The 18,307-nt window shown below is 39.4% G+C and overlaps 1 protein-coding gene across 2 annotated transcripts in view; it reads left to right on the top strand.

The window, feature by feature from the left end:
* Positions 1–18,307, top strand: part of LOC308684486 (ubiquitin carboxyl-terminal hydrolase 12-A-like) — a 59,787-nt gene that overhangs the window by 39,021 nt on the left and 2,459 nt on the right. Inside the window, exons 8-10 of one of the 2 annotated variants that reach the window (XM_081355724.1) lie at positions 4,341–4,472; positions 5,452–5,495; positions 5,609–5,650. In XM_081355724.1, coding sequence (XP_081211850.1) covers positions 4,341–4,472; positions 5,452–5,495; positions 5,609–5,645 — 213 coding nt within the window. In that variant the 3' untranslated portion in view covers positions 5,646–5,650. The remainder of the gene's footprint in view (positions 1–4,340; positions 4,473–5,451; positions 5,496–5,608; positions 5,651–18,307) is intronic. The other variant, XM_081355725.1, reaches the window with a different exon arrangement.

Genomic DNA, 18,307 nt, shown 5'->3' with positions numbered 1-18,307 from the left:
ATCTATGTATCGCACCACCACCTGTGGGAAGCATTGCTATTAATTTGCAATTTATAAAATAATTGACATACAGTATATTGTCACACGAGCCTTATGGGAATATTCTATAAATTATGCAATTAAGTAAGAACACATAAAAGCATATGCAAATTGATACAACCCTTAGTCTATGGCAATGACAGCTTTGGTTTAATGTCCACCTTTATATCAGACCATTTCTTTTTAAGCTAATTTAGGGTGTGTACAGTTGACATGTGTACAGTTGAGACACCTTAAATAACTTGCGTTCGCAGCAAGCACAAGTTGTGATTTTTGCTGTGCATGTGCGTATTAGTGTCCTCTTTGATCGTGGGAAATTGAACAACGGATGCATCTCCGATCCGAAGATATCGGAAAAGTTTATGACATAAAAGATATGACGTTCATTTCACCATGCACTCTCCACAATGAATAGCTTATTATCCTTATGTGACTGTTAAACGTAACTGGTCTCACCACAAACGTTATTCTGTGCCCTAAAAACTGGCATATTTCATGGTATTGTGTCATGCAAGGTAAATGCAAAATCTAGAGAAATGTGCGAGGTGGCCAGCGGAGGATAGTTGAGACACACATGTACCAACTGTACCCCGATAGAGTTCTATTAGGAAACACACTGTTTAGTTGTTCAGTGTTATGATAACAGGTTAAAGGTCGTAATTAGCCAGCATAGGACGCAAATGAAAATAAAATTTGATATTTGTGATATTTAAACTGTGTATTATTAATAAATATTGTTACATATCTTGTTCCTGCTTTATACATTTTAACCAGTGCTAATTTAAATAAAATGAATGAATATAAATGGATGAATAAACAAAAATGTTGCCCAATTGTTTTTTTGTTTTTTTTATATTTACAATGAATGGTTAGTTACCTTCACATCATTAAAAATGCGTGTCTCAACTGTACCATGCACTGTCTCAACTGTACCACATATGGGTACAGTTGAGACAAAGTTGAGACAAAAAGCACCTTATTTTTATGAGCTAATTGTGGAAAATATAAACTACTTGTGGGTATTATTGATTGATAATATCTTAGTCTACAAGCTAATCAAATGTCATGTGGCGTGTCATGTGGAAATTCACTTCTTTTCTGTGTTTGTGTGAAAAATCAAAACGCAAAAAGTGTCTCAACTGTACTCAGTCTACGCTACAGTGCGACTTTCAGATCCCACCGCATTGACAGCATCAGCCAAACTCTCCCACTCATATTTTTTCCTTTTGTTATTAATTCTGGAGGACAAAGTTCCAAATACATTTTTTTTTTTTTCGTTTCTACCTCCGATAGTAGCACCTCCAATTCACTTTCTGTAAAGTTTAGTTTCTTGCCGCCATTTTCTTACTGCTTTCTTTTGCCGAAGTGGACTCATTACCATATTTAAATTAATTGAATTAAGGGAGGAGACTGGGTGGGGCGTTGTGCTCGTGCATGTGCGCTCAATTTTACGTTAACTGGGATGTACAAAGAGAATATGCGTGGGATCCTTCGTACGCAGAGATTCATACATCAGGGTTTTTTTGTGCGTACGCACATTTACAGCTTTGTCCGTATGCAATGTTTTAGTATGAATTCTACGCAAGTCTTTGTACATGAGGCCCCTGCCCATTAAAACACGTAGATCAGCGGCCCATTGGTTCTTTTCTTGATTGACACTGGGCTGGCCCAATCACAACTTGTCAGTGTCAGTGTGTATCTGTCAAAATAGTCAGCGAGATGGAGAAGAAACGCAAGGAATGTGCAGAGAAATAGCGTGAAAAAATAGAACCAGGCCCTTAAAACAGACACTGTAAAATGTGTCAAAATATATGTGACTTCATCAGCTCCTGTGGCACATGATGATAGTGAGGAGGATCAGGAGAGAGATGAGAAAGTGTAAAGCCTGCGGTAAGCAGAACTACTTTCAAAACACTTAGGCCATGTCATGAGTGCAGGAACCCATAACCCAGTTACAGATTATTTCCACATCTGCATAGTTGACGATTACCGCAATTCACTAGAAATGTAATGAGAAGGTGTTTGTAAACCATGTTTTCCGCCAAAATAAAAGATCATGTGCTTCTCTCTTTCAAGTATAGAAATTGGTACAAAACTAATTATGAAAGTTTTAGTGCATTTGTTTTACAAAATATGACTATTACTGTCATTGGATTAATATTATAACTATTATTATGTAGTAGTTTAATGACACTGTAACTAAAAGAGGTTTGAATTTTTCTTCGTTTAATTTGCACACTGAATATGCCCCCAAACCCCCCTAGAAGAACCAGGGTCCACCCACCACAGTTTTAACAAAAATCCTGTAAGAAACACGGGTATTGCTATGCCAATGCAGCTTATAGCTTGTTTTAGGATTCACCACTGTGGAGTATAGTTCAACTGTATTAATGAATGTCAAATTTTTACTTATTTCATCTGTTAACTCTCACTCGTTCCTATACTTACTCATTAGTGGTTTTAAGGAATAGGAGTTGGTATGCATATATTTAAGGGCGTGCAAAGATGGGTGTTGTTTATGATCACATAATAGCCGCGTTTCCACTGTCGGGCCAGTGCGAGCCAGGGCTTTAAATGGGCCGTGTCGGGCTAATAGCACCGGGCCTGTGTTTCCACTGTCGGGCCAGTGCGAGCCAGGGCTTTAAATGGGCCGTGTCGGGCTAATAGCACCGGGCCTGTGTTTCCACTGTCGGGCCAGTGCGAGCCAGGGCTTTAAATGGGCCGTGTCGGGCTAATAGCACCGGGCCTGTGTTTCCACTGTCGGGCCAGAAGCTCCACAGCGCTTCACTAAAACACGCCCGTAACACACCTCTCTGGAACAACGTCACAATAACCCATCATTTCACCAACAAATGGAAGTTTTATCAGAAAACTAGCACGGCCCGGCCCTGGCCCGACAGTGGAAACGCGGCTATAGTGGGCCAGTCTGGGCCAAAATGCCCGGACCGATTTTTTGTCCCAGTCCAGCCCTGATGATCGTATATTGCCTGAACCATTAATATGTTTCATATTTTTAAAATGTAAATGAAAAGAGGCAGGGTTGAGTTTTATATTTAGTTTTGTTATAAATATTGTGAGATCCTTTTCACAGTTTCTAGAACTATTTGTGGAAATACCCAGATTTTGGCGTGTTCGCACCGCAGGAACTAGGAATGATTTTAGTTTTAGGAACTAATTTACTCCTAATTCAGAGTCGGGACTGAACCAGCACTATATATCCGTGATGGTAGTGTTCACTGATTGGCCGAACGCACGCAAAACACCAGCACACGCCATTTAAAAAAGCTGTGTGAATACACAGATTATAGCCTATATATTTACTCCAGAAACTAACTCTATGAACATGGAAAACAGTGATAGATGAGCCTCTTAACCTTTACGCTGAGGAGAACATCCATTGCGACTTTGAAGGGACCAAACCAAACATGAATTTCGCTCAGCAACACTGGACATCAACCACACGGCATACGCTAATATCCTTTCATTTACTGTCTATCTATGTATAACAGTTATATATAATAACGTATTAGACAGGACTGTTAGATCGTAAACTAATGAACACAGAGAATGCGAGCTCTATGAGCTCAGGCTCTGCCGTTCTCAGCGCCATCAAAATAAGTCACAACAAGAAGCGCGGCTTACGTCCCTTCAGAGTTCCTACTGGCGGTGCGAATGCCACCAGGAAAACGTTCCTAGGGGAACCCTAAAACTACCCAGTGCGAAAGCCCCTAATGTTGCCTAAAATATAACTGGAGTAGACAGAGCGAGCTCAGTGACGTTATCAAGAACGCTGCTTTACCATTTGGAAAATTACTGGACTTTTGTCCTCCCACCCTTGGGAGTTTGTTCTCTTAAGTCAAACTTGGCAAATCCAAACTACCAATGACGCAAGTAAGAACTTTACAAACTTGGTATTGAGAAATGCCCAGAGTAAGCTACTTAACTGGAGCAGAAACATGTGGGTTATTATTCAGAAACCATGGAAACTAATAATGAACAAGAACACAGGTAAAACGGAACCAATGGAACTGTATACGAAAACAATGAAAAATACGCAAATTAAAACAAAACACAATGAAATGAAACAGACTCGTAACACTATGATTCCCAATTCATTATATAATAGAAGGAGAGGGATTGTGAATCCATCCTCTTCAGCAGTTACTGAGACCTGTCTGACTTTATAATTAAACCCCCATTACAGTTTTTTGACCAAAGCAGACAATAAAAAAGCTGTAATATTACATAAAATTTGACACAGTTGCATTATTTTTGACTGAGTTCCTCCTGTTGTATTGCAGGTTTCCTCCCACACGTATGAACTCTATGCCATTATAAACCATTATGGCCAATATCATGGTGGACACTATGATGCAGACATCAAATGTGAAGATGGAATCTGGCGTCGATTTAATGACTGCAGTGTATCAAAGGTATTTATAAATTATATATATATAAGTTATGAACAAGCTTTGTTTTGTCAAGTATCCAGTCAAGTTTTAGTCTGTCATATTTCTTAACCCCTGAAGTGCTTTTTTTTTAATAGACATGAAAATGCACATTCCGAACTTAAATGGTTATAATTCAAGAATGCTTTGGAATATAGATGTAAGATTGGTCTTATTTTGAAGAAGACATTTGGCAGAAGTGAAATAAATTAAGAGAGTGAAACAGAAAAAAAAGTTATAGAAGTTTGAGTTTATGAAAATGTACAATGTAAAAATTTTATATAAAATATATATTTTCAAAACATATTGGACTCTAAAAATGCAAGAAAATCAAAGCCAAATTGTAGGTTGATCTAAAAAAATGAGCTTTCAGTAAGATTTTGTTTGGGCGCAGTTACCGCAGTATCAAACTTTTTCACTAGGTGACAACCAGACTCTGCCCATATAAGGGCGCCTTCATTACCATATATGTTTTAAGTGATCTGAACCAAATATTTCCATAATTTTCATACAATTTATGAAGTTGATGCTATACACATCCTATTCAGAAGTATTATGGGATATATAGCAGATTTTTATATGAATTTAACCTCTAATAAACACATAAAAAGAACAGGTATGTGCGTTATAGTTCGCTGCCACATTACAAATGGTGAATCTATTATTTTTTCTTAATATTTACCTAAAATGTTTATTTATCTTAATATTTAAAACATTTTCAGACCTTTTTTTCTAAAAACATTTAATGGATGTTATCTTTTGGACTCTTGGCATGAAAACAAACTGAGGTTTCTACTATTCTTTCATGATTTTTCACATTCATCACTATTTCAAAATAAAAGTCTGAACATGCCTTAGGAGTATGAACATATTCTTGTTGCAAATTGATTGTTAGGTCTCCTGTAATTTATTTTGAAAATCAGTATATAATTACTCACATCTTATTTTATAATTTTCCTTAAAGAGTCCCTTGAACGGCGTCTTCAGAAACGTGAGCTCCACACACGGGTATCAGTTTTATTTCTGATCACAGCAGCTTTAGAGACTTTTGTTCATGATAGATATTAATGTTTCTGTGAGTTCATATCTGAGCGGATCTTAAAGTGTGTGTTTCTCCACAGGAGTTCAGAAGCCTATTTACTCATGTACAGACAGTGAGCAGTGTGAGTATCACAGTATTTCATGATTTCAGTGAGAGAAGGTCAGTGACCGCATGATGATCTGCAATGTTCTGTCAGTAACTCAATCATAGTTATACGCCGTCATGACTGCACAGATGAAGAGCTCACAGTTACTGTGTAAACATGGGAAACACAGTAACTAAGAGATGTCAGTTGTGACAGTCAGCATTGTGGTTGTACATATGGCTTTTTATTTTTTATTACTTGTTATTAGGGATGTGCTGATATTATTATATTATTATTATATTTCTTGTCGAGGTGAAAAGCTGTCTCACAATACAAGCATGATGGTGTTGAGTTTGTGGCAAAACCTTTTACTGTCCTTGCGTTATATCATTCTGTCTTTTAGTCAAGTGAGCTTTATTGTCATTCTGCTATAGAGACATTCAGTGGAATGAAATGTCATGCCTCGCAGGACCACGGTGCTACATATTTAACAAATATAAACATAAACAGTAGAAGTATAACTTAAACAAGTATAAACCTACATATACATGTAGCTACCTACTGAACGTAATCTAACATACATACTTATTAGGGGTGTAACGATACGCGTATTCGTACCGAACGGTTCGTTGGACCATTTTTTCTGCCGACAAAAATTTCGTTATTTCAAATGAAAGCGCGTCGCGGGTGGCAAGCGCGGCGCGACCACAAATTATCAAATGGCAAATGCAATAAGGAACGACACTGAGCTACAGCTACTCTCTTATTGTGTTTGTGTGGACCGTTATCAGTTTTGACCTGTGAAGCCATAGGCGGAAATCGCGGGGGGTCGGGGGGGTCAGGACCCCCCCTATCTGAGGGTTGTCCCCTCCTAAAAATATAATTTAAATATGTGTATTGTAAATAATATAATGATATATACTTAAAATAATTGTTTAAGTAGTAAAACAATAAGAATGCAAACGGGGCAACAACAAAAAAACGTTTTAACATTTTGAGTCCCCCTCCCTTGCCTCACAGTGCTTTGGTCCACTGCCTGCTCCTCATCACAAACATAGTGGGAGAGAACAAGGTTTTTCAGTTGTGAAACTCCCGTAAGTCAAGGCTATTTTATTCACTTTAAACCTCGGATGAAGTGATTATTTTTTCTTTAATACAGATTATGCTGCGTCATTAATAAATCATGACAATTTTTTTATGATAACCAATGTACTTTTGTCACCGATGTAGTCCGCCTCGCTATGTTGGCGATTATAACCTTGTTTTATACAATCTGTGCGTTTACCGCGATTGTTTAAAACCGTTCCCTCACACACACCCATAAAGTGTACGCATACACTGTGTGTAGTCTTGTAGATTAACTGTTAGACAAGTGCGGGTGCGCATTTAGATTTTCATGCTTTCACTGTGTGATTTAGTCAGTTTATATAATTTAATATAGTTAATCTAATATAATATCACACAAAGAGTGCAGTTTTCTCCAGATATTAACATGATAATAAATGTGATTTAATAAATTGATAAATGAAAAGTTTACTTTCAGACACCATATTGCCTGTTTTAACTCTATTTTGCCAACGAAAATATTTGAAAACTAAGCCACAGCGCTGTATTTGCGTCTCTGAGAAACACACGAGGTATTTCCTTACTGTATTATGAATCAGCTTTTTGAACGAATCAGTTGAATCTCAATGACTCACTCATTAACAATGAATTGCTGCCACCTACTGGCGGTTTTAATTTCACATTTAAAGTATCTTTTCATGTTTTAAATCATTTTATATATCAATATTCAACGTTTTATGTTTTAAACAAAACATTATGTCTGTGTAAAAGCATCTAAATGCCATTTCAAATGCAGCTTCTGTGTTTCCTCTCCATTGCAAAGATTTTGTTGATACCATTTAATTTGATTGGTAACAGCCCTATTGTGTCTTATTATTATAATTAAATTTAATTAAATGTATGAAATTGACACAAAAGATGATGCATGCATATAATTAGGTTTAAAAATACATTTATAAAGGTAAAAATGCCAATGAAGGTAAAAATCTATTGAAACTTATTGGAAAAATGATTTCTGTCACTGCTGTGAACTGACCGCCACACAGAATATGAAGAATATCAAAAACTTTAGGAGTCGGCTGTCCACGGCAGTCCTAAACATGCCAAGTTACCAGCACAATAACACACTCAGCAAAATATTGTCTAATTATCGTTATCAATAAAATCCATTAAAATATAGAGATCATTTTTTGTCAATTTCGCACACCAATGAAGAATATTTTGGTCAATTTAGTCAGCTTTTTCAATGGATAAGAAGGATAATGGCACGGTCTCCATGCTAGCTACACTAATAATAGTAGTAAGGCTTTCCTTTGTGTACTACACACATATCCATAGAAAGTACAATTTTGCCTGTATTATTGGTGTCCCCTTCAAAAATTGCTCTTGAGGAATTTTATGTTAATTGTCCCCCCCAACATTTAGATGAAATTTACGCCCCTGTGTGAAGCGAGACTCGCGAGCCCTTTGCGCGAGCCTGATCAAGCAACACCACACAGCGCTGGTGGCAAGAGACCAGACCAGTAAAGAAAGCATTTGAATTTCAAATGCTTTTTGAAATCGCCACTGAAGTAATAACATCGCTGCGAGATCTAGTGAGAAACATGCACATTTCTCTGTTATTAACGGATCAAACAGCGCTGATGTGGAAACCAGGAAGAAACATTGTGCCATGAATGAACTGGCCGGTGTCCACAGATCAGCAACATTCACCGTGGATTTGCTGTAGTAACACACTAACTGCAAGGTATGGAAGTTTGTCAGGAATAGTGGGCTATAATGCTTTCAAGTAACATTACGTCGGTTTTATTTTGACATTATGAATACAATTATTGCTGCCCTCAAATGTTAATCTGAACTAAAATAAACCTTTGTTTATAACTAGCCTACTACTACAATATTACATTTCATTTTGTCCAAGGAGCTGTTTTGTTTTATATGCTCATAAGAAGAGTCAAGTATAGCTCCATTATTGTTCAGTAAAAAAAGCAACAAAAAAAACAAAAAAAAAAAATCATAATTTATGATGTTAGTTTCATTAAATAAAATAATAATAATAAAAAAAAATTCAAGGAAATTTCTCTGGCATTTATTTATTTTTGCTGTATGGAAAACGTACCAAACCGAACCGTGACACAAGTGTATCGTATCGAACCGAACCGTGAATTTTGTGAACCGTTACACCCCTAATACTTATATATACAGTTTTGTTCAAAATAATAGCAGTCCAACATCCCTAACCAGATCAATCACTGTCTTCGGTATAAATTATATTTCCACATGGCAAAAAATGACTAGTAGGTGTATTAGAGTAATAGAAAAACAACAGACCCAACAGTCATGACATGCATGCTGCTGATTCTGTGTAAATGAATCATTGAAAGGGGCACATTATAAAATAATAGCAGTGTGGAGTTCAATTAGTGAGGTTATTCATTCTGTGAAAAAACTATTGTCAATAAGTGTCCCTTATTTAGGGACGAAGGTAGTACTGTACTGTACATGGGGGTTATTGTGCATTTCACTCTGAAAATCTGAATAAAATGGGCTGTTCCAGACATTGTTCAGAAGAACAGTGTACTTTGATGAAGTTGATTGGAGAGGGGAAATATATAAAGAAGTGCAGAAAATGCTAGGCTGCTCCGCTAAAATGATATCAAATCCTTTAAATTGGCAACAAAAAACCAGAAAGACGTGGAAGATAACGGAAAATTACCATTCGAATGAATCGAAGAATAGCCAAATGGCAAAGACTCAGCCAATGATCAGCTCCAGGGGTGATCAAAGAAGATCTAGAGTTATCCGTGAGTACTGGAACAATTAGATGACGCCTCTGTGAAGCCAAGCTATCGGCAAGATGTCCCCGCAAAGTCCCATTGTTGAAAAAACGACAGGTGCTGAAGAGTGTACAATTTGCCAAAGAACACATTGACTGGCCTAAAGAGAAATGGCGTGACGTTTTGTGGACTGATGAAAGCAAGATTGTTCTTTTTGGGTCTAGGGGCCGGAGACCGTTTGTCAGACGACCCCTAAACACTGAATTCAAGTCACAGTACACTGTGAAGAGTGAGGCATGGTGGCACAAGCAGACACTGCTATTTTTTTGAACAGACTAATATTCCTTTTTCTTCACTTTCTATGAAGTAATAACAAATTTGATACATTTTTCTTCATGTTTTGATTTCGACTAGAATGTGCAATGTTCCGAATGCATCTGCGTGTAGGGCTCCAGACTAACTTTTTTCATTAGGATTGTTACTCCCCTCGAGTTTAACAAAGGCTCAAGTCGTTCCTGGGTTTTAACGGGCATTTATTTGGTGACATAATCTTCAAACATGTCTTTACATGTTCCTTTATATTGCCATATTGCCATATTGCCGTCAGAACTGGTATAAATAAAGTACAGAAAAAACAAATTAGCAGTAAATTGTAGACATATTTTGTAGACAATACTAAACGAAATCACATAGAAATAAAGTAATAAAGCATACATTTATGTCATGTAAAATAATATCGCAATTGGCTTGTTACAAACAAAGTATCATGTAATACAAATAAATGGCAAAGAAAGAAAATATACCTCATTGGCCGCATGATCCCGAGAGGGTAAACTTAGATGAGGAATACATCTTCAAACTTCACATACACAACTTATATGAAACTTTAAATCTTCCTGGGGCTTTTAGACAGCAGGCTCGCAAACCGAAGCACATTTCTCTCTCTCTGCTCTTAGCAAGTGCACCCATTTAGCGTCCCCATAACAACAAATTATAATTTCCATGTGGAACAAAAAATAAGTTCCCCCTTTTTTCACAAGGTTTTTAACAAAAGGAAAATAAACATGAAATTATTATGTATTGACCATGATACATTATCATATGATTTTTAACCCTTTTGTATTTTAACTGTGAACCATATTGAACTGAAATATATGTATGTTTTCTTTGATGGCAGCTACACTCCCACCAAATCACTTGTGATTTCAACCAATAAACTATGTGTGAGCGATTACTGTAAGTTAAAGTTGTGTTAGTCAGCTTCAAGTAATGTGACTGTCTTGTGGATAGGTCTCTCCAGATAGACTGGTTTACTGAGTCTCTTTCCTTGATCATCTAATGCTGAGTCGCTGATCAGTAACTGGACCTTCCGTACACATCCATCTTCAGCTGGATACACAGTGGCAACTTTAGCCAGCTTCCATTCATTTCTGGGTGCTGTAGCGTCTTGTACAATTACTATGTCATTGACTTCCGCATTTCTCCTTGTCTTGTGCCATTTCTGTCTTTGTTGTAAACTCAATAGGTACTCCCTTTTCCATCTGTGCCAAAATTCATTGGCAAGGTATTGGACTCTACGCCATCTCTTGCGGAGGTAGAGGTCTTCCTTTACAAAGTTTCCAGGTGGAGGCAAGATTATTGAGGATTTCATTGTCAGAAGTAGGTTGGGTGTAAGAGGCTGGGGACCTGTTGGGTCACTGAGTAAGTGTGCTGTCATAGGTCGGCTGTTGATGATTGCCATCACTTCATAAAGATACGTTCGTAAGGATGAACTGTCGAGTGTTCGGGATGATTGATCCAGAATGGAAGTTAACACACTTCTGATTGTCCGTATTTGCCTTTCCCAAACTCCGCCCATATGACTAGCAGAGGGAGGGTTCATGACAAACTCACAGCCTAGTTTTTTAAGGCATTCTTGATCCATTTCCTTTACTGCTTCCAGGAATTCACGTCTTGCTCCAACAAAATTGGTGCCTTGATCTGATTGGAGTTGACGAACGTTTCCACGTAGGGCAATGAAGGCACGAAGTGAATTGATGAATGCATCAGTTGATAGATCATCAAGTAACTCTATGTGCACTGCACGAGAGCACAAGCATGTGAACAATAGTCCATAACGTTTCATCTCTTTTCGGCCTTCTTTAATATAAAATGGACCAAAACAATCCATCCCACAATAAATGAAGGGAGGAGTTGACTCCATTCTCTCACGCGGCAGGTCTGCCATTCTCTGTTCTTCTGTGTGACGTCTAAACCTTCTGCACTTGACGCAGTGGTAGATGACTGATGAAACAGCTTGACTACATCCGAGGATCCAGATGCCATTTGATCTCAACTCATTTATGGTCATGCCACGCCCCTGATGTTGCACTTGTCTGTGATAGTGATCGATCAGTAACCTTGCTATGTGGCTGTTTTTTGGTAGAATGACTGGATGTTTAATGTGGGGATGCATGGCAGCATGCTCTAATCGACCTCCCACTCTAAGAATGCCCCTGTGGTCCAAGAAGGGATTGAGTCGGTACAGCCTACTGGTTTTGTCTTTGGTCATCTCCCTTTGTGACTCAAGATCATTGATCTCTTTGGAGAAGACTTCCCTTTGTACAATGAGCATGATGGTAAGTTCTGCATCCTGTCTTTCCTCGAGACTTGTGGCTTCATTGGTTCTCTGTATTTTTCCCCTAAACTCCTTGAGAAATCTTTGGAGTCTGGCGATTGCTTTCACTAGTCTTGTCCAGCTTGAAAACTTAAGAAAGCGATTAGTGAGCGAATCTGTTGTAGTTGAGGTCTGGTGCACAATGACCCTGCGCACTTCTGGATCTTTGACATCAAGTTCTCTCACCTTAACCTCACCGCTTGGAAGCTCTTCCTGCCAGAGAAAATCTGGACCACTAAACCAATTGGAAGCGATGAGCTCTTTTGCCTTAACCCCTCGTGACGCATGGTCAGCAGGATTGTCTTCTGACGTCACGTATTTCCACTGGGTTGGGTTTGTACTTTCCTTGATGCGCTGTATGCGGTTAGCTACGTAGATATGAAACCGTTTTGCATCATTGGTGATGTATCCTAAGACGACGTTTGAATCTGTCCAGAAGAACTCTTGGGCATCTTCAAGCTCCAATTCTCCTCTGAGCATGTCACTTGTGCGTACTGCTACAACTGCAGCGGACAACTCGAGTCTTGGCACCGTGGTTACCTTTGTGGGGGATACTCTGGCCTTGGCCATGACTAGGATGCAGTGTATCTGTCCTGTTATGCTGATTGCTCTTAGATAAGTACAGACTCCATACCCCGTGACACTTGCGTCTGAAAAATGGTGGATTTCATACTTGTGAACTGGTTTGAAATCTACTGGTAGGTAGCATCGCTCAATCTTGACATTGGCTAAGTTCTGCAGATCCAAAAGCCAGGACTCCCACCGTGCCCTTAACTCATTTGACAGTGGCTCATCCCAGTCGATCTTCTCATGACACATTTGTTGAAGTATTTGTTTCCCGAGTAGGACAAAAGGTGCCACAAAGCCAAGTGGATCGAAGATAGAGGCAACTGTGGACAAAACTCCTCTTCTGGAGAGAGGGCGCTCATTCACGACTACTCGAAACTGGAAATGGTCTGAAGAGACACACCATTTGACGCCTAGAGCTCTCTCAATCTGTTGTTCGCCAAGAGCTAGGTCTTGTTTAATAACTGTCTCTGCACAGTCTTCCTTTGGGAGGGATGCCAATACTTGTTGGCTGTTTGATATGAACTTATGAAGTCGCAACTTGCCTGTGTTGCAGAGTTGTCTTACTTCATTTACCAACTGGATAGCCTCTTCTTCTGAGTGGACACTTATTAGGCCATCATCCACATAAAAGTTTCTCTCAATGAAACGGATTGTGGTTTCACTGAAATGACCTTGCCCTTGAGCTGCGATATACTTGAGGCCGTAGTTTGCGCAGCCGGGTGATGAGGCGGCTCCAAACAGATGGACACACATACGGTAGACGGAAGGGTTTGAGTAGAAGCTCCCGTTGTCCCACCACAGAAAGCGGAAGTAGTCTTGATCTTCTGGCTTGACATGGAATTGATGAAACATGCGTTCTATGTCGCACATTACCGCTACTTGACCCTTACGAAACCGACATAGAACACCTACCAGGCTGTTGGTCAACTCTGGCCCAGTGAGCAGAAAGTCATTTAATGACACACCTTCGTACTTTGCCGAGCAGTCGAACACGACTCTTATTTTTCTAGGTTTCTGGGGGTGGTAGACCCCATGGTGAGGGATGTACCAGGAAGGGCTTTTGTCCAGTTCGTCAGGTGGAACCTTTTCCGCATCTCCACGTGTTATTGTTTCATTCATGAATGTTGTGTAGTCTTTGTGGTATTGCTTGTCTTTCTCAAATCTTTTCTTTAGACATTTGAGTCTGTGTTCAGCACAGATTTTATTGTTTGGCAGATTTGGTCTGTCCTTCTTAAAGGGCAAGGGCAACTCGCAGTGACCATTTGCTTTCATTTTCACTCCTTCCTCCATTATGGAAATGAAACGCAGATCCTCTTGGGAGAAATGAGAGTCCTCCACGTGGCGTTCATTGAAATCGGACTCCAGTACTTTGATCACATCTAGTGGTGTGACTAGCTCTTTGACTTGTGTACGACAGACGTACATGACTTCATTTGTTAAGGGGGTTGGTGACTGAACAGAAGGTGTCACTTCGTGGACAATGACTCTGTGGCTGCTTCCTATAGCGTCACCATAATCCACACAAGGATCAGTACCGCCTACTATAGTCCAACCAAGGTCTGTTCTTTGAGCGAATGGTTCATTGTCCTTACCTGACACCACTTCTCTGGGTATCAGAGCTTGCGAACAATTGTACCCTATAAGCAGGCCGACATCACACTCTATCATGGGAGCGATCTCTTCAGCAAGGTGCTCTAGGTGAGGCCATGCTCTTGCTATCTTAGGTGTTGGAATATGACTTAGATTGGCAGGGATAAAGTCTCTTGTGTATGTCATTGGGAGGGGAATTCTCTTGGATGTGTAGAAGCCTCTGACTTGTAGCCCAAATAGCTTTTGACTTGGAATGACTGTGTCCCTGGATGACAGTGTAGAAAGTTTCAACTGCACTTGTTTCTTTTCTGTGACTAGAACGTCCGCCTTTTCTTGAAGAACGAATGTGGTGTCGCTCTGACTGTCCAGAAGGGCATAGACAAGAACCTCGTGTTCTGGATCGCTTGTTGTGGATAACCAAACTGGAATGATTGTGGATGTGAGATCATTCTTAGCGTTTTGTACAACACGATTGGATATTGCCTCGTTTGGTGTTTCTGTACTTGGTTGTTTGGTTTCCCTTGTGTCCTTTTGTTCCTTGTCAGAATCCTTTGTCCTTTTGACTTCCTTGTCACGTTCCTGATGTAAACATGTTGGATGTTTTCCTTTGCATGTGTTACAAACACTTCTCATTTCACATTTCTTTGAATGATGTCCAGGGCTGAGACATCCAAAGCACAAGCCCTTTGTTTGTACAAACTTGACTCGCTCAGTAATTGACTTGTCCATGAACTTTCGACAAACATGAATTCCATGGTTTGGCCTTTCACAGAAGATACACCTCTTAGTGTCTGGTTTCTCTTCTGAACTGCTTGCTAGCACCTTGGCACCAACACTTCGGGTCTTTAGGGTCTTTGTTTTCTCACAGTCACTTGTCTTTAGTGCATAAAGCGACGTTACTGGATTGCACGCTATCTTGGCCTCTCTTGTGACGAAGTCGACAAAGTTGCTGAATGTTGGAAATGACCCGGTTTGTTCTTGTGTCTCAATGACTTTTCTATTCCAGCTTGCTGTTAACCAATCAGGAAGCTTGCTGAGCATTTTCTGGTTTTCACTGCAGTCGTTGAGAACTTCAAGATTCTTAATCTGGAACATTGCTGCTTCACAGCCTCTGAGAAAGTCTGAGAACTCTCGTAGTTCAGCACTGTCCTTTGGTCCTATCCTTGGCCATGATATGAGCTTATCCCTGAAGGCTTTGGCGATTACAAATGAACTTCCATACCTTTCCTCCAGAATGTCCCATGCTGCAAAATACGCTGTGTCCGTCCCCAACAGAAAATAGCCCTCAATTGCTTTCCTTGCTGGCCCACCAACATACTTGCGGAGGTAGTAGAGCTTTTCATTTACTGGAATGTTCTTCCTGTCTATCAGGGTTTGAAAAGACATTTTCCAATCTTTGTATTTGAGTGGGTCTCCAATGAAGACTGAAGGTTCTGGTACTGGTAAACGGCTTATATTGATTGACTCTGCTAACGCTCTGGCTAATGCAGTAGTGCTATCTTCTTGTGTAACATTGGTTGCATGTTGCCGGCTTGTGGCCTCTCGTGACACAGTGTGTTGTTGCGGGTTAGCAGTGGGTTGTGCAAGATGAAATTCAGGCAAACTAACCTGGTAAGGTGCAGCTTTCTTTGTCTTGGACTTACTGTGTAGAAGGTCTGATATTTCTTCATCTGAAGTTGATTCTTGTTCATAGACTTCCAGACGTGCTTTGGCAGCTTTCATTTTCTTGACGGTTTCTAAGCGTTCTATCTGCCTGCGCTTTTCTTCTAATGTCTTTTGTTTTTCAGCATTTTCTGCTTCTTGTTGTGCAAGTCTTTTTCTGTTTTCAGCTTCAAGATTTTCAAGCTCCCTTTGCTCACGCTCCATTTCTTGCATCACTTTCAAGGTTGCTTCTGTTGCTGCCAGTTCTGCTGCTGCTTCTTGTTTCTTCACAGATGACTTACTTGAATGGCTTGAACGTGTGATTACACTACTCGAGCGTTTGGACCCGTGAGATGCTGCTGATTGGAACACCGAGCCAGCCTCACTCCAGTGAGTTGACCTTTTAGCTGGGCATTTACCACTTTCCTTTTCTTTAAGAATCTCTGTTGCTTGTTCTATTATCCTTACAGAAACAGCATGACATGTGTCTACTCGGCGACGGGTATCACTGTCAGGAGTGTCGTAACTGCGCAACTCGTGATAGGATTGCTTTACTTCTCCTGAAGCATTTTGGACCCTTACGATGTGATCCTGTAAGCTTGCAGTGCTAGATACATCAAGTGCTCCCTTAGCTTGTTTGGAAATCACTTTCCATTTGTCATAATTGGTCTTAAAGCGACACTGAAGCTTATTCATTCTTTCTTCATGTAAAGCTTGGCCCTTTTCAGTAAGCTTTCTGGTTCTTTGGCTTTTTCTCAAAGCATCTTCTTCAGCTGCTTGACTTGTATTTGCCTCTTGCTGTGGACTTGAGTCTACAATTTCTTCATCAGGGCTTGCTTGCTCCTGCAACTTCACAGCTTCGCTTCCTTGGACTTCAGGCTCAGACATTTCACTACTTGAGCTTATGTATGTATTGACTTAAGGTCAGATTACTTGTGAGTTTGTAAGGTTACCTAAATTATTGTAATGAACTATGGGATATAATACTCTTTAACTGTAAATATGAACTCTGTTAGAATTAACTTAAAAATGTGTTATAAACACCTAAATGCAAATTATGAACTGTTCTCACCTTGTATGAAATAAAGAAATGGCCTTCAATGTCAAAGAAAACCAATATGACTTACCCTTTAAAAATGCCTTAGTGCACCTTTAACTTAGCAAATAACTTGTGATTAAACTTGCAATTAGTTTATAATAATCACCTTACAAAGAAATAGACATACACTTAAACTTGAATTGCAAACATATAGGCTACACTTCAACCCCTTTTAGCATTTTAGAGTCCCTTTAAAGTTAGCAGGATTAAACTACTTCTTAACATTTAACTTGTTTAAATGTGTTACTTCTTTGTAGCTTGACCCCACACACTTCTGGACTCCAATTGCCACTTGTCAGGTTTTCCGTGCACGCAGTCCGTGTAGTCTTTGATGCTCGTGTGCGTAGTTAACGATGTAACGAGCTGCTCGTTAATGGCTCCGTTGCAACAGGCACCGCTCTTCTCCTCCAGCACGAAGCAGGATGAGTTCTGACTGTTACTCCCCTCGAGTTTAACAAAGGCTCAAGTCGTTCCTGGGTTTTAACGGGCATTTATTTGGTGACATAATCTTCAAACATGTCTTTACATGTTCCTTTATATTGCCATATTGCCATATTGCCGTCAGAACTGGTATAAATAAAGTACAGAAAAAACAAATTAGCAGTAAATTGTAGACATATTTTGTAGACAATACTAAACGAAATCACATAGAAATAAAGTAATAAAGCATACATTTATGTCATGTAAAATAATATCGCAATTGGCTTGTTACAAACAAAGTATCATGTAATACAAATAAATGGCAAAGAAAGAAAATATACCTCATTGGCCGCATGATCCCGAGAGGGTAAACTTAGATGAGGAATACATCTTCAAACTTCACATACACAACTTATATGAAACTTTAAATCTTCCTGGGGCTTTTAGACAGCAGGCTCGCAAACCGAAGCACATTTCTCTCTCTCTGCTCTTAGCAAGTGCACCCATTTAGCGTCCCCATAACAACAAATTATAATTTCCATGTGGAACAAAAAATAAGTTCCCCCTTTTTTCACAAGGTTTTTAACAAAAGGAAAATAAACATGAAATTATTATGTATTGACCATGATACATTATCATATGATTTTTAACCCTTTTGTATTTTAACTGTGAACCATATTGAACTGAAATATATGTATGTTTTCTTTGATGGCAGCTACAAGGATCACAGTGGCCCCTAACTGAACAACTGAACACCGTACAACGGAAGATTTTGGGGCACACACCGTAAATCAACATGCAAACCAAATATTCACATTTCTATTCATTTCCACTGTATTACTACATACTGTAAGGCCCGATATATTGGTCCAATC

Source organism: Scardinius erythrophthalmus (genome assembly GCF_964197995.2).
Source record: "Scardinius erythrophthalmus genome assembly, chromosome: 24".
Classification (NCBI taxonomy): Eukaryota; Metazoa; Chordata; class Actinopteri; order Cypriniformes; family Leuciscidae; genus Scardinius; species Scardinius erythrophthalmus.
Note: the sequence above shows the minus strand (reverse complement) of the source record. Positions and strands in the feature narration are given on the sequence as shown.